The sequence below is a fragment of the Antechinus flavipes genome, chromosome 2 (genome assembly GCF_016432865.1).
Source record: "Antechinus flavipes isolate AdamAnt ecotype Samford, QLD, Australia chromosome 2, AdamAnt_v2, whole genome shotgun sequence".
NCBI classification, from domain to species: Eukaryota; Metazoa; Chordata; class Mammalia; order Dasyuromorphia; family Dasyuridae; genus Antechinus; species Antechinus flavipes.
Window position 1 is genome coordinate 521,260,713 of NC_067399.1, and position 13,809 is coordinate 521,274,521.

At 32.9% G+C, this 13,809-nt stretch overlaps 2 protein-coding genes across 4 annotated transcripts in view; one reads left to right on the plus strand and one right to left on the minus strand.

Annotated features, from left to right (window-relative positions):
- FGF7 (fibroblast growth factor 7) overlaps nucleotides 1-13,157 on the plus strand; it is an 84,382-nt gene extending 71,225 nt beyond the window's left edge. For all 3 annotated transcript variants that reach the window (XM_051980615.1, XM_051980613.1, XM_051980616.1), the window contains exons 3-4: nucleotides 10,247-10,350; nucleotides 12,041-13,157. In XM_051980615.1, the coding sequence (XP_051836575.1) occupies nucleotides 10,247-10,350; nucleotides 12,041-12,235 (299 nt within the window). In that variant the 3' untranslated portion in view covers nucleotides 12,236-13,157. The remainder of the gene's footprint in view (nucleotides 1-10,246; nucleotides 10,351-12,040) is intronic.
- The window catches only part of FAM227B (family with sequence similarity 227 member B), a 315,782-nt gene that overhangs the window by 235,844 nt on the left and 66,129 nt on the right, over nucleotides 1-13,809 (minus strand). The gene's annotated exons all lie outside the window — the stretch shown is intronic.

Consider the following 13,809-nt stretch of genomic DNA (forward strand, 5'->3'; position numbering starts at 1 on the left):
CTAGAGTCAAGTCTGATGATTTTTTTCACTATACCATGAACTGAAAATTTTCATTAAATTCTATATTTAGACTTTAAGTTCAACAAAACTTTAGCTAAAATAAAAAGTTTTGAAAAATTTCTCTTTAGGAAAAAGAATCATTAAGTTGGAAAGATGCCTAAACCGATATAGGATTTTTACCAACATCAAATTACACTCCTTACATAAAGGAGTCCTACAATAGGTTGGAAAATTATACTGCTCTAGGTTATAAGATTCTTATAATTGCAGTTTTTTCTTTCATTTCTTGAATATATCTTAAATTTTGAATTGTTTTAAGTAAAGTGGTAGTATTAATGGAGTCTTTGCATACAATACCCCCTTTTAAAATGCCTCAAACCTTAAAGATGGCTTATTAATTATTAACTTTTTTCTAAATAACTTTCTAAAGATTAATTCTTATCCCAAGGTCTTCCTCCCCTTCATTGCCCCCAAACTTTTCACACATGTACATTATTTTACTTTCTGTATAATATCTATAATAGTCTTATTTATTTATAACCATTTCTCCAATTTCTCAGATTTTAAACCTTACTCTTCTTGTGTTTATATTTCCTAATATAGTATCATTCACAAAGTCAGTAAGCATGATCTTTATAATATCCCCAAAATACAAAATATCATCAAGTAATTAGATTCAAGATGGACCTTGTAGAACATTTCATTGTTGTTTAGTAATGTCAGACTCTTTGTGACCATGTAATCCATGGGGTTTTCTTTAGCTTTATTTTACAAAGGAGAATACTGAGGCAAGCAGAGTTAGTGACTTGTCCAAAGTCACATACCTAGTAGGTACCTGAGACCAGATTCATTCAGGTCTTTCTGATTTCAGACTCAGCACTCTGTGCACTAAACCACCTAGCTGCCTCCTATAGAATGTTACCAATTAGGTTATCAATGAATAACAATTGGATATGAGATAATGAGATAACTTTGAAAATCCTATGTAAATCTAAGCTATAACCATAAGTGTGCACAGAGCTTGGGACAGGTGTATGGACACATCTACACTGAGCTTTATGTGTAAGGAGCTTCCTAAAAATTATTCACTAGATCATCAAAATAGTTATATAGTTTATTCTAGATCATATTGTGTTGACTTACATGGATGCCATGTGAAGAATCAATAACCCTTTCTAGCCCTCAATATATAATATATTATCCTTCTTAGACAATTATCTAGACTTGACAAAAATTATAAAATATGTTTTAAAAGAAATCTTTTTGATTATTATCCAGTTTCATAAGCATAATGTAGCTGAGCAGGTGGATTTGGCTATGGCTGAAATAAAATATCTTGAAAAGCAGCATCAATATCAAGTTGCTAACTAGGAAGCTTTAAAATATTTTTGAGTTATTGTACTTATCCAAACATCATATTAATGCTGTATAATAATAACTAACATTTAAACAATTTTTCCTAAGCTTTGCAAATATTATCTCATTAGTTTCTCACAACAATATTGGTAGGTACAATTATTATCCCCATTTGACAGATGAGGAAACTAAGACAAACAGGTTAGTGACTTGCCCTATCTCACAAATAAAAGGTCTGAGGTCACATCTTCTTGCTGTTCCTTCCACATAAGCTCCATCTCTTGATTGTGTGTGTGTGTGTGTGTGTGTGTGTGTGTGTGTATGTATGCATGTGCCAGCTGTTCTCTGTGTCTTGAATTCTTTTCTTCATTTCTATTTTCTGGTTTCTTTGACTTCCTTCAAGTCTAGGTTAAAATTCCACCTTCTGCAATAAGCCTTTCCAAACCCCTTTAATGCTACCACCTTTCAGCTGTTCATTGAAAATAGTCAACAAAGGTTAGGAATTGTTTTTTTTGTCTTTCTCTGTATCTCCAGTGCTTAGCACAGTGCCTGGCAAGCAATAGGTACTTAATAAATGCTATGAATAATAACATCATTAAGGAGGCTCCGGAAAAGGTTCTTGACTTTGCATGCAAAAACCAGGACTTTGAGAAGTAAAGGGAGCTGAGCAATGACAACCATTATCAATGGGTAGGGGTTGGCATTCTCAGCTAAGACTTCTGACCACAATTCTACCATTCTTTCTGTGATGCTGCTGTTTCCTTGATCACTATGGAATGTTACCTCATCAGCTCAAAGGTGCTCTTGAAGGCCAGAAAGATAATGAATGTGTTTATTCACTAATAATTATGCATTTCATATTTCTTTCATATCATGAATGAAAAAAACTTATTAAGCACTTATAGCCAAATATAAAAGCATTAGCCCCTGCTCTCAAAGAGATTGTTCTGATTGGGGGAGGGCAGAGAGAGTTTGCACAGAGAAGTGGATCCTTAGGAGAGGCATTTTGGTTCAAATAGTTACAGGAATTCAGAGTAGGATATCAGGAGAGTATACTGACACATGGGGCAGGTAGATAGCAAAATGGCAAGGACACCTTGCCAAGAGTCAGGAAGACCTAAGTTCAAATTCAACCTCTGTGACCCTGGCAAAATCACCTAACTTTCTTTGCCTCAGTTTACTCATTTGCAAAATGAGTTGAAAACAGAAATTGCAAACCATTCAAGTATCTTTGCCAAGAAAACTCCAAATGGTGTCATGAAAAGTTGGATATGACTGAACAACAGCAACAACAAATTGATGACACACCTCAATCAGGAACTATGGCAGAATTAAATTACTTATCATTTATGGCTCTAGAACCAGAAGGGAGTACAGAGATTCAACAGAGGTTATTGATAAAAATGTTGTAGTTAGAGAGGAGGACCACTCAAGTTTTTCTGAAGTAGGGTTTTGGAGAGGCAGTCACTCATAAGGAGAAGGAAGGTATTATTATGTATCGCCAGTTGGTCAATACACTGGCACAGGACATAAATCAGGGGAGGTCAACTCTATGGGCAACTGGGCGCTAGGCCAGGAGCATTCATAGAGCCATGAAGTTGGTTTTCTTTCCCTTATGACTTTGAAAGTATGTAGTTGTGCAGTGTGATGATAGGAGGGAGGAAACTGGATATAATTATAAATACATGGTACGCTGGATTACTTCATTCTATTAATACTATATTCAGTATTTGGCATAGCCTCTAAATGTTATATGTAGGGATATAACCCTCTAAATCTACTGAAAAAAGATATATCATAAAATCTGCATTTCATTTTCACTGAAATCTGAAGCCTTGTTTAGATGAGAACAAGATAAAGTAAGGCCATCCCTTCCTCATCATACAGACCACATTTTAAAGGTAGAATGAACAGATTTATAAAAACTATAGAACAGGGATTTTAAAGAAATCCATAAACCATGGGAAATGTTACCCATAAGCTTATGGGAAAACTGCATTTTTCATCTTGGCTAAAATAAGAAACTCAGAAGTTTGGAGTGTCAGATTTCATTGTGGTAACATTTCCCAAGAAAAGGAGCCTTAGAAGCTCAGCTCTATAGTTGTATTTTTGAGTGAGCTCATTGGGCTACATCAGTTTTAAAGGGGAATTTACTGGAAGCACTATTGAGTTTCATTTTGAAATATAAAGAATATAACAAAATAAATTAATGCCCTGAAGCAAGATGGAGGACTAAAAATACCTAACAAATAGAGAAAGGGAGATAGAAGTTTGGTGAGATTAATTTGTTTTTGTTTTTGTTTTTGTTTTTTTTTTAGTTTTGCTTTCACTGAGCTGTATTTGAAATATGTCTTCTTTCTGGATTTACCATCCTTTTCACTTCTAGGAAGATGGAAGGGGCTATCAATCATGCAAAATGTTAATTTTCTAGTCATGATTTTAAAGTAAAGTTGCATTACACTCGTAAAGGTAAAATCTTAATGGGGAATATACCATTAAAATGAAAATTCTCTATATTTATGAAGATATCTTAGGATATCTTTAGGAAGGTTTAAAGAAATAGTATCTTATTCATCTAGTTTTAATGAATTGATCTATAATCATCAAATACAACAAAAATTTTTTTCTTATCTTTAACCTTTTACTAGTTACTATCTCTATTTTAAAATGACCAATAGAGAATTATATAGGGTGAAGGAGAATTCAACTTTTTTACACTCATTTGTTATTCCTCTAAGTGGTTTCTGTCCTTCAAAATTCCTCCCCTTCTTTTCACTTCCTCCAAGGAAGCAACCACCTAACTTTTAAAATTACCTATGAAATAACTCAACATACAATAATATATAAGAACTTAGGGGAGAAAAGTATGTATATAATAATAATCCTCTTTTTTCCTTGTACTCTGAACTCTTTAAACTCTCTAATTAAAAAAATATATATATTGAATATAGTTACCCTGTTTTGTCTCTAGCTCCTGTAGACTATAGTTTTTAGTAATAGATAAATTTCTGAACATTCTGGTTATAGCTAATTTTTCTTCAAATTTGGGATTTAATTAGATGCAATAATTGTAGGAAGGAAGAAAGGAAAGAAGGAGGGGTGGGAGGAAGAAAAGAAGGGAGAAGGGAGAAAAGAAGGACAGGAAAGATTTATTGTGCCTAGTATATACCAGGCTGTGTGCTATTTACTTTACAAATATGTTATTTGATTTTCAAAACAACATGGAAAATTAGATGTCATTATCCCCACTTTATAGCTAAGAAACTAAGGCAAACATAGGATAAATAATTTGCCTAATCATACAACATATGTAAGTATCTGAGGCTGTGTTTGAACTCAAGTCTTCCCAGTTTCCAGATCTAGATACTAGGTTATGAACTATGTTATAGTTTAGCAGTCAGAGATAAATCCTATTTTTCTGTTGATTTTACTTTAACCTGTGTTGTAAGAAAATTTGGCATTCCATTTGTCTAATTGTCCTTTTTTCCCCCCTTTCTAAATATGAGGTGTTTACATTTTCTCTCATGAAACCTGGAGAAGTTAAATGTAAATACTAACATTTCTGATAGCTTTTTAAAAAGCCTGTTCAAATTTATTTTTTAAAATAAAAACAAGTAGGATTTATTCAAGGTGTGCTAATGCTCTTGATAAGTAAACCACTAAACCATTAAACCACTAAAATAAAAGATCGGATCAGAGATTTAAATTTGGAAGGGCCATAGAACTTTAACTATTTGTAGATAGATAAGTAAACTAAGGCCCAAAGAAGTAAAGGATTTGTCTAAGGTCATACAGTAAAGATGGCATTGTGGATAATTTGATTCTAAATATAAGTCTTTTTATTGTATTATGCAACATTAATATATTAAGTCAAGCCTTTTTTTTTTTTTTTTTTTTTTTTTTTTGCTGAGGCAACGGGAGTTAAGTGACTTGCTCAGGGTTACACAGCTAACAAGTGTTAAGTGTCTGGGGCCAGATTTGAACTCATGTCCTCCTGACTTCAGGGCTGGTGTTCTATACACTGCACCACCTAGCTGCCCCTTGTCAAGTCTAATTAAAAGAAAATATATGTATGTGTAATTGTATATATGTATATTATACACACACACACATATTCATGATGTAAAAGACTTATAAAAGTACAGAAATATATTTTGAAATATGTCATATCCTTAAATGTACAGGATACAAATAACTTTGATAGAAGTTCAAATCTAATAGAAGAACTCAGTAACAATACATTGTACTGATTCATTATTGGACCATTATTGGTCCAGGAGGACCTTTAAATGAGGGGATGTGTATGTGAGTGAATACACACACACACACACACACACAATACAAATATATTTATCATATAGATATTATGTATTATCATATCTGAAACAGAAAATTGATGACTTGGTATGTTCTAGCACATATGTAGCAGTGATGATTCTTCCAATCAGCAGCTATACAATGGCAGTTAAGTAGCTCAATAGAAAGAGTCTTGGATTTGCAGTCAAGTAGCCCAGAACCCAAATTCATATTCAGGCACTTATTAGCTGTGTAAGCAAGTCATTTAACCTCTGTCTCAGTTTCCTCACCTATAAAATGGGGATAATAATAGTACCCACTTTGTAGGATTGTGAGGATAAAATGAGGTAATATTTGTAAAAGTGCTTAGCACAGTATCTGGCACATTCTTGATACAATATAAATGCTTATCCCCTTTTCCCTTTTCCATTTCCCTTCCTATTCAGTTCATCAATGTGACAGGAAATAAAGATACAAAGTGAAAAATGAAATTGTCCTCAAGGAGTTTCCATTCTACTTGAGGGTAGATCACATCCACAGATAAGTAAATTCAAGTTAACTTTGAGGAGGGGAAGAATACTATCAATAAGACAAAGACGAGATGGGGGGCAAGCTTCATGGAGAAGATGGAACCTAAATTGAGCCTTGAAGGAAGATAATGATTCAGAGAGAAAGAAACTCCAGGGAAAGAGCTTTCCATGTTCAATTCAAGTAGTAACTAGTAACCCAGTTTCAATGGGACACAGAAAAGTGATGTGAAAAAACTGAAAAGGTAGATAGGAAAATGAGTGTGAAGTCAGTCAACAAGTATTTACTAATCAGCATAGCTAGACACTAAGTTGGGGACACAAGAAAAGCCAAAAAAAATGTCCCTGTCTTCAAGGAACTCATATTCAAATGGGAGACACCCATATAAAAAACTTGGGAGAAATAGATATATACAGAGTGGATCAATGATAACAGCTGAGGACCTAGAGAGTCCTCTTGTAGAGAAGGTGGTCTGTGAGCTAAGAAGCCAAGGAAACTAAAAGGGAGAAATAAAGTGACAGGACATTATGGATATATAAGCAATGGCTCTGGATATCATGAAAATTTGTATGAGAGTTGTGGCTGTATAACAGAGAAAGGAACGTATATAAAATATGCTATAAAGGTAGAGACAAAAAAGATTTGGCAATGCATTGGAGATATGGAATGAGTGAGAACGAGGAGTCGAGGATGTTCCTAAGGTTGGAGACTTGGGTGACTAGCAGGATGGTGGTTGACAATAATAGGTAAATTCTGAAAGGAAAAGAGAATTGGGAGGTAAATATTTGGACATGTTAAATTTAAGATGTTCTAGAAGCAGTTGGAGATTTATAACTATAACTCAGAACAGAGATTGTATTTGGATAAAATATCTGGAAATGTCATATATATATGTGTGTGTGTGTGTGTGTGTGTGTGTGTGTGTGTGTGTATAAAATAATAATTGAAGCCATGGAAACTAGTAGATCACCAAGTGAGATAGTATAAAGTGAAAGAAAAGGATGTTCAGGACCAAGCCTTATGTCAGGACCAAGCCTTCAAGGACACACATTAGAGGTAATATTATGGATGAAGAACTAGTAAAGGAGGCTGATAAAGAAAAAATAAATCAGGTAGGAGACCCAGGGCAGAGAAGTATCATAAAAATGTAGAAAGAAGAGAATATCTAAGAGGGGACAATCAAAATTATTACATTCTGTAGAGAGAGACCAAAAAGGCTCAGGATTTAAGGTCATTAAATATGGCAGTTATGAGAGCACTGGTAACTTTAAGGAGGGCACTTTTAGTTGAATGAGGAGGATAAAAGCCAGATGTAGATGATTTAAAAGCAAGTGAGAGGAGAGGAAGTGGAAGCTCCTAATACAGATGATTTTTTCAAGGATTTTGGTCAAGAAGGAAGAGATAATATGATTGCTAGAGAGGGATGGTAGGATCTAATGAGGGCTATTGAAAGAAGAGGAAGATGTGGGCCTGGCTGTAGGCAGCAGAGAAGGAATTAATAAATCAAGGGGAAGAAAAAGGAGATGAGGAGGAAAGATGGGGGAGAGAGGGAAAAAGAGGATAGGGGAAAGGAGAGAAAGAGAGGGGAGGGAAAAGAAGGGCAGAGGAGGAGGAGAGGAGAGAGCAAAAGGGATGAGAGGAGGAAGAGAAGAGAAGGAAGGCAGGGAGAGATTTTACTGTTCAAGGATCCTAGCAGATGGTGATGTATCCAGTGACACAGAAAAAAGAAAAGTTGAATAATTTATATTTTATTCTCTACTGGTAATAGGGAGCAATGGCAGTTTTTGAGAAGTGAAATTTCATGGTGAAATATTTGTTTAGATAAAATTACTTTGCTACTGTAGAGGGTGGATTAGAATTCACGGCTTTTTCAACTTTTTCTACTTCTGACTTCTTTTTTATGAGAAATTTTTATGACCCCAGGTATATAGATATATAAAACTGGCAAAAAAAAAAAAGAATCCAAACATTTACTGATAACATCATAATTTCATTACTTCCACATTCAGTTACACAATCCCATGTAAACCACACTTTAAGAAACTTTGGATTAGATAAGGGAGAGATTGAATGGAGAAACTTATTAGGAAATTTACAGTAATCCAGATGATAGGTGATGATGGTCTAAAACTAAAATACTATTTAAATTAGGAGAAAGAAGGGAATGGATGAGAGTGTTGTTGTAGGTCAGTTGAACTTGAAACTGGTTTGATATAGGGATGAAGGGAAAAAAAAAGGATTAAGGATGACTTCTAGTTTATGAAGTTAATTAATATTGTATATCTTATTATACCAGTTTCAAATGACAACATGGGAGATGCTATGAATATACCAGTATTCAATTCAATAAGCATTTTGTTAGCACTTAGTATGTACCAAGCTTTGGAGGATATAAAAATAGAAGTGAAACAGCCCATGCTCCTAAAACATTAGGACCTTTCATTATTAGGGAAAGCAAGTTCTAGTAAACTTAATATTTACTAGTTAATTACTAGTAAAACCCTCATAGTGGAAAGAAGAATGGCAGGCAAATAGGAAGAAGAGTTCCTTGAGTTCAAGGGAAAATCAGAGTTTCTCAGAAATGTAGTTTCCTGGAAGGTAGCTACAGCATCCTTTTCCCAGACAGGATATCTAAAATCACTAAATAAAGGAATATATTCTATTTTAAGAAAATTCCAGAAACATAGTATCCATAAACCTATTAAATGATATTTCATTTTCAGAGTTTCATTTCATCTTTGTGGAAAAGCTAAATCTCTCCATATATAGAAAGAATGAATTTTGCCTTTGTCCTTAGGAGAAACTAAGACAAATTAGTTATTAATATATCTCATATATGTATAAAAGTTATTATTTCATTTTACTTTAACTACTTCATTTTTAGTCACATATTCTTTTAAAATTTTGCCTACTTGTCATTAAACCTAACCTTCCACATTTCCCTAATGTGCTTTTGAAATTACTTTAAATATTTATTAATGGACTTCTCTATCTTGATTTATCTATTGTATTATGAATTCTGAGAGTTTAGAAATTAGGATTAATTAACAAAAATACAGTCCCAAATTACAGTGCAATTCTATATCCTTTGAGAGTACTCAATTATTATTTATTTGAGGTTAAATAACATGAATTCATTTTAATTTCCTTCATATATACATTTTTCCAGATCTAATTATATCTCATTGCTTTCTTTTAAATTTAATCTAAGTTCTCATCATTTTTGAATCAGGAAAATTGCAGCATGTAGCTTAATCTATGCCATATAGGGGAAATAAAAGGTTAAAAAATAGGAGACACATGAAACAACATGTGTTTCTATTATGAAACATTTTATTGCAAATAAAATCAATTTCAATAGTTTAAATACTGTTATAAAATATATATGAAAATACTTCAAAATTCATTTATGCTTATTTTTGTGTCCTCTTGCCAATTTCCTATCAGTTTTAAAAGCCCTTTATCTTTTTAAGATACTATGGTCTGTTTTCCATCATTAGCAACTCCTTAAATGTATTTTCCTCCAAAAAGGTGACAAGGGAAATATCTCAAAAATGCTTTAATTGGCATCTTTACTCAATTCCATATGCCCCAAATATATTCTGCTTCTAATTATTGTTTCAACATATTGAAGGTTAAATTTATGTCAACAGTAAGAGATGCAAGTTTATACAATATCCACTTCTACATACATGTATATGTGTATACACATACATATATATGTTTATACATACACATATATGTGTGTGTATATATGTATATATTCAGAACAATTTAGGAACTAAGTTTTAGAAACAAGCATATTAAATAATCAAAATTGTGATTACACAGGTATCTTTTTTAAATGAAGAAAATATGAAGTAGCCTGTACTCCATATGTGTCATTACAAGGATTACATTGAGTTCTTTGTGTGTGGGAGTTGGAGTATGTGCTTTTAATAAAAACTGTCCTAATCATTTTATCAACTTTTAAATGCAACTGAAATGATTAAAACCAACTCTCCTTTCATGGCTAGAGTGCAAAACTAAATGAAGAGCTTACAGATCTTTCTAACATTCTTTGCAGATATTATGGAGATCAGAACAGTGGCAGTTGGAGTGGTGGCAATCAAAGGGGTGGAAAGTGAATATTTTCTAGCGATGGATAAAGAAGGAAAACTCTATGCAAAGGTATGAATAAAATCAGTAATAGTAAATTCTCAGTGCTTCAAACTTTACTTGAAAACATCTTATCTAATTTTTATGATTATGCCTCCTGAGATAAACCTTCTAAAAGATTAAAGTATTGTTATTGCTTTCCATTTTGTATATATTTTATTTTTGGTTTTGATAAATATTTTAAAAATTAAGCTTGTTAGTAAAACCATTGTTTTTGGTCAGGCCTACTCATTATTGTTATCATTTTATCTGTCATATGGAAATTCCTACCTCAATGTCTTTGTGCAATTAGTTTTTAATCTATAATTTCAGAGAGCTATATATGGGGCTCTGAAGTCAAGGAAATAATTTGATCTTGGGTTCATGGCTAGGATGTGTTTAGAAGCAATATTTGAACCTATGTGGTCCTGATTTAAAGGATTATCCTCCATTCATTTGCTAAGTTATCTTTGAAAACCTAACAATATTACATACTTACATACATAGATACATATACCAGTGTGTATGTATATATATCTACCTATTTAGTATCTAATAGTAGCCATTTCAAAAAGGAATTTACATGATAATCTTATTGTATATATAAAAGGAATAGAAATTTGTGAATAGCAGATTTGCAGTTTCATGTGAAATCATCGTTTTTTTTTTTTTTTTGAACTACACTTTGTTGGAAAAGATTGCATTATTCCATATATTAAAAAATTTAAAAGTACAATGCATTTGCAAGAAAACAAAGAAAAACCTTATATATATCAGCCACTGATAAAAACAAACAAAAACCAAACCAAAATCCCACTTTTGCTACATATAGTAAAATTTGACTTCTGCTTGTTTTTTATTAATAATCCTCATGAAGAAATTTTAAAAATAGAATTACACAAAGAGCACTGAATTTGGAGTTTGAGAATTTTGGTTTGAATCTCAGCTCAATTATTTTTGGTCTTGGTGACCTTGAGTAGACACTTAAACAGTGTCTTCAGCTGTAAAATTTGGGAGGAGCAGACCATTTGACCTTTAAGGTCACTCCCAGCTCTAAATCTCTGAGTTCATTTCTTAGCAATAATTTATTAGCCGTGAACTAAAGAAATGAACTCAAAGGCTTATAGAAAGGCTCTATGAGAACTTTAGAAAGGCTGTATGGCTCAGCGACAAGAGGACCAACTTTAGAGTCTGAAGTCCTTAATTGGACTCCCAGCTCTCCCATATTCTGTGCTCTCCCAGATGATGTGTTTGAAACATTAAGCAAGTCACACCAAACACTTTTCTGCTATAGAATATAACAAATGAGAATCTTTCCTATAGAGATGAGCTTGGAGGCAATCTGTGAACTATTTCCCTGGACAGATTACAGGAATGGTCTTATTTCTTATGACAAATAAGACAGAAAAATTTGCCTTACCATGGAACTATTGCTAGATGTTCTCAATAGATACAGATCACTGAATGTTGACTTCTTTAAATAAACATAAAATCAAAAGTCTGCTGCACAGATTAAAAAGCAAAATTTTCAACCTGGTCATCTCAGTTAAAAAGTGCTTCTTTCACCAGCTGATTTACTTGGAAGTCACCACCATTTTGCAGATCAGACAAGAACTCTACCTTCAAGGTTGAATTTTTATGCATTTTCATTCTACCTGATGTTTCCTACCCGTGCCTCTTCTCATCATATAAAGCACTTATTGTACTTTTCTTTTTTAAACAGAAAGTCTGCAATGAAGATTGCAACTTCAAAGAGTTCATTCAAGAAAACCATTACAACACATATGCTTCAGCAAAATGGACAAACAGTGGAAGAGAAATGTTTGTTGCAATAAATCAGAAAGGGTCCCCTGTAAAGGGCAAAAAGACGAAAAAAGAACAGAAGACAGCCCATTTTCTTCCTATAGCAATCACCTAACCCTATATAGGACATAAGGAACCAGTTCCAGCAGGAGGATTTCTTTAAGTAGACTTGTAAAAAGTAACTAAGAAAGGCTGGAAAACTACTGAAAAATACAAAAACAAAAACTGAACAAGCTGGACTTGCACGTTTATGTTTATTTTAAGAGACTGCATTAAAAGAAAGATTTGAAATTATACACAAAATCAGATTTAGTAACTAAAAGTTGTAAAAAATTTTAAACGAAGTTGTACAATCATGATGTTAGTAAGAGTAACATTTCTTTCTTAAGTTAATTTACCCTTAAGAGTAAGTTGCGACTTGATTGTCTGATGAATATTATTTAAAAAATCTCTATCTGCTTATTAAAATGGCTGCTATAATAATTAAGAAAAGCAGAGGGTGTTATGTAAAATATGTTGGACTTAGAGGCTGCTGGAATGATATGTCAGATCATCAAGTCAATGCTACCTGTGGAAGTTGAGCAAGGTTTGAGATGTTTTCCAGTAAAGAAATTTGAAATCCCATATATTCTACCCAGAAAAAAAACAAAACAAAACAATGCTCTTAAAATTGCAGTAGTGAATCAAAAACCTAGTTTGAAAAATAGATTGTACTAATAGGGGAAAAAACACTCATAAGTATGAATACAAACAGTAATGCTGCTCAATTTAAAAGGGTATTTCTTAGAGGTTGTTTCACAATCTTGTATATAAAACCATAACAGTAATAATACCAATGTACTTCATCTCACTTTCTACAAAGTAGCATATTATAAACTCAAAAAATTAAAATTCAGACATCATTAGGTTTTTTATGTAACATAATCTATCTTTTGTATAATTCCTGTTAGGGCATATGGCTTTTTGAATATTGTTCTTCCCACCGATACTCATGCTTTTTCTGTTGTTACCAGCATTAAACTTTATCTTAAGTTGTATTTGAACGTTATTGTTTTAAGTTATTTAAGTTTATGTTATTTATAAAAAAAACTTATTAAGTTGCATCTGTTTCATATGCTTTTAATTCTAAAGGAATAACAAAATGGTCTGGCTCAGCTGCATGTTTTTCCCCCCTATGACCAGACACTAAGTCTAGTACACAACACTCATGCCAGCAAACACTGGATGGCAGACAAAAATGACAGCCTGCAGCAATTCCTACAATGGATGTCTCACAGGGAACAAGACAAAAATGTGAAAAATATTTTGCCACATACTCTTGCCAAAGAAGTTGGATAGTTCAGTTGAAATCACAGCAGATAAAAAAGTTAGATTTTAGAAATAATCATTGATTCAAACTTTGAGAATGAAAAGAGTAACCTATTTTAAAAATAAAGACATAACCAAAATAACAACAATATTACGTGTCTTCAGTTTCCAAAAAAGACTTAGATGTGGCCCATAGAAATAAATGATCTTTTCCTATAAAGCAGGACTATTAGTGTTTCATATAGAGTTTTCAGATTCATTATGGAGGTAGTGCCCAGAGCAAGATTAACATAAGTGGGAAAGTGTGGCCAGCTAAATGATATTAGGAACATCATAAAATTCCACTTGAACAATGATTGCCCCAAGAGATAACCTTCTGCT